Below are 761 nucleotides of genomic sequence, written 5' to 3' on the forward strand. Positions count from 1 at the left end.
TTGTCTTCATGATGGAGCTGGACAAACAGTTCCTGGTGGTGAACTGGCTCTGGAGCGTGAGTATGAATTCACTCACACACTTGCATCGTGGTCCAGCCTAGCATTGCGAACGCTGCTTACAGTTTCTCTGTCTGTCTCTTCAGGATCTCATCCGGGCTGTAATCGGTGCAGCGCTTTATCTCATAACCTCTCTGATCTGTGTGATCAGCGGGGCTGGAGACGGGGCTCGCATCGCTGGTGGGGTGAGACATCCAACTTCAACATCAACACATGCCATGCTTATCCCTTCAAGATCAAATCGGATTTGATAGTGCTTTATATCCTCCTCGGATTCTCACTCAACTAGCATCTGTTTATAATAATGCTCATCTTCTCTCCCAGGTGTTTGGTCTGCTGGCTGGGATCTTGTTTGCTTATGATTCCTACACGATTTTCTTGGACATCAAGAGCAGCAGACAGCATACAGATGCTCCCACAGGTGCATGAGCACTCATTCATTTATTAAAACGTGTTAGAAAGCTCACTGGCCTTAAAAGGTATTTGGACACTTAAACCTAATTTAAATGTCATTGCATTAGACATCAAATATCAAATCAAGTGTCCGCAGATTTTTAGTGGATTTACTGTGCCAGTTCTCCTCAAAGGAATAGTTCATCCAAAAATGAACATTTGCTGAAAATGTACTCACCCTCAGCCCGTTCAAGATTCTTTTTTTTAATCACCAATGGATGCTCTGCAGTGAATGGGTGCCGTCAGAATGA

The 761-nt window shown here is 44.3% G+C and overlaps 1 protein-coding gene across 1 annotated transcript; it reads left to right on the forward strand.

Moving 5' to 3' along the window:
* The first annotated feature begins 6 nt into the window (after nucleotides 1-6).
* LOC107682436 (proteolipid protein 2-like) lies at nucleotides 7-688 on the forward strand. The gene is made up of 3 exons (XM_016478674.1): nucleotides 7-56; nucleotides 144-242; nucleotides 382-688. The coding sequence occupies exons 1-3, from the start codon at nucleotides 9-11 to the stop codon at nucleotides 484-486; spliced, it is 252 nt and encodes an 83-aa protein (XP_016334160.1). The 5' UTR covers nucleotides 7-8; the 3' UTR covers nucleotides 487-688.
* Nucleotides 689-761: the final 73 nt, after the last annotated feature.

This window comes from Sinocyclocheilus anshuiensis, unplaced genomic scaffold (genome assembly GCF_001515605.1).
Source record: "Sinocyclocheilus anshuiensis isolate Anshui unplaced genomic scaffold, SAMN03320099.WGS_v1.1 C32194291, whole genome shotgun sequence".
NCBI lineage: Eukaryota > Metazoa > Chordata > Actinopteri > Cypriniformes > Cyprinidae > Sinocyclocheilus > Sinocyclocheilus anshuiensis.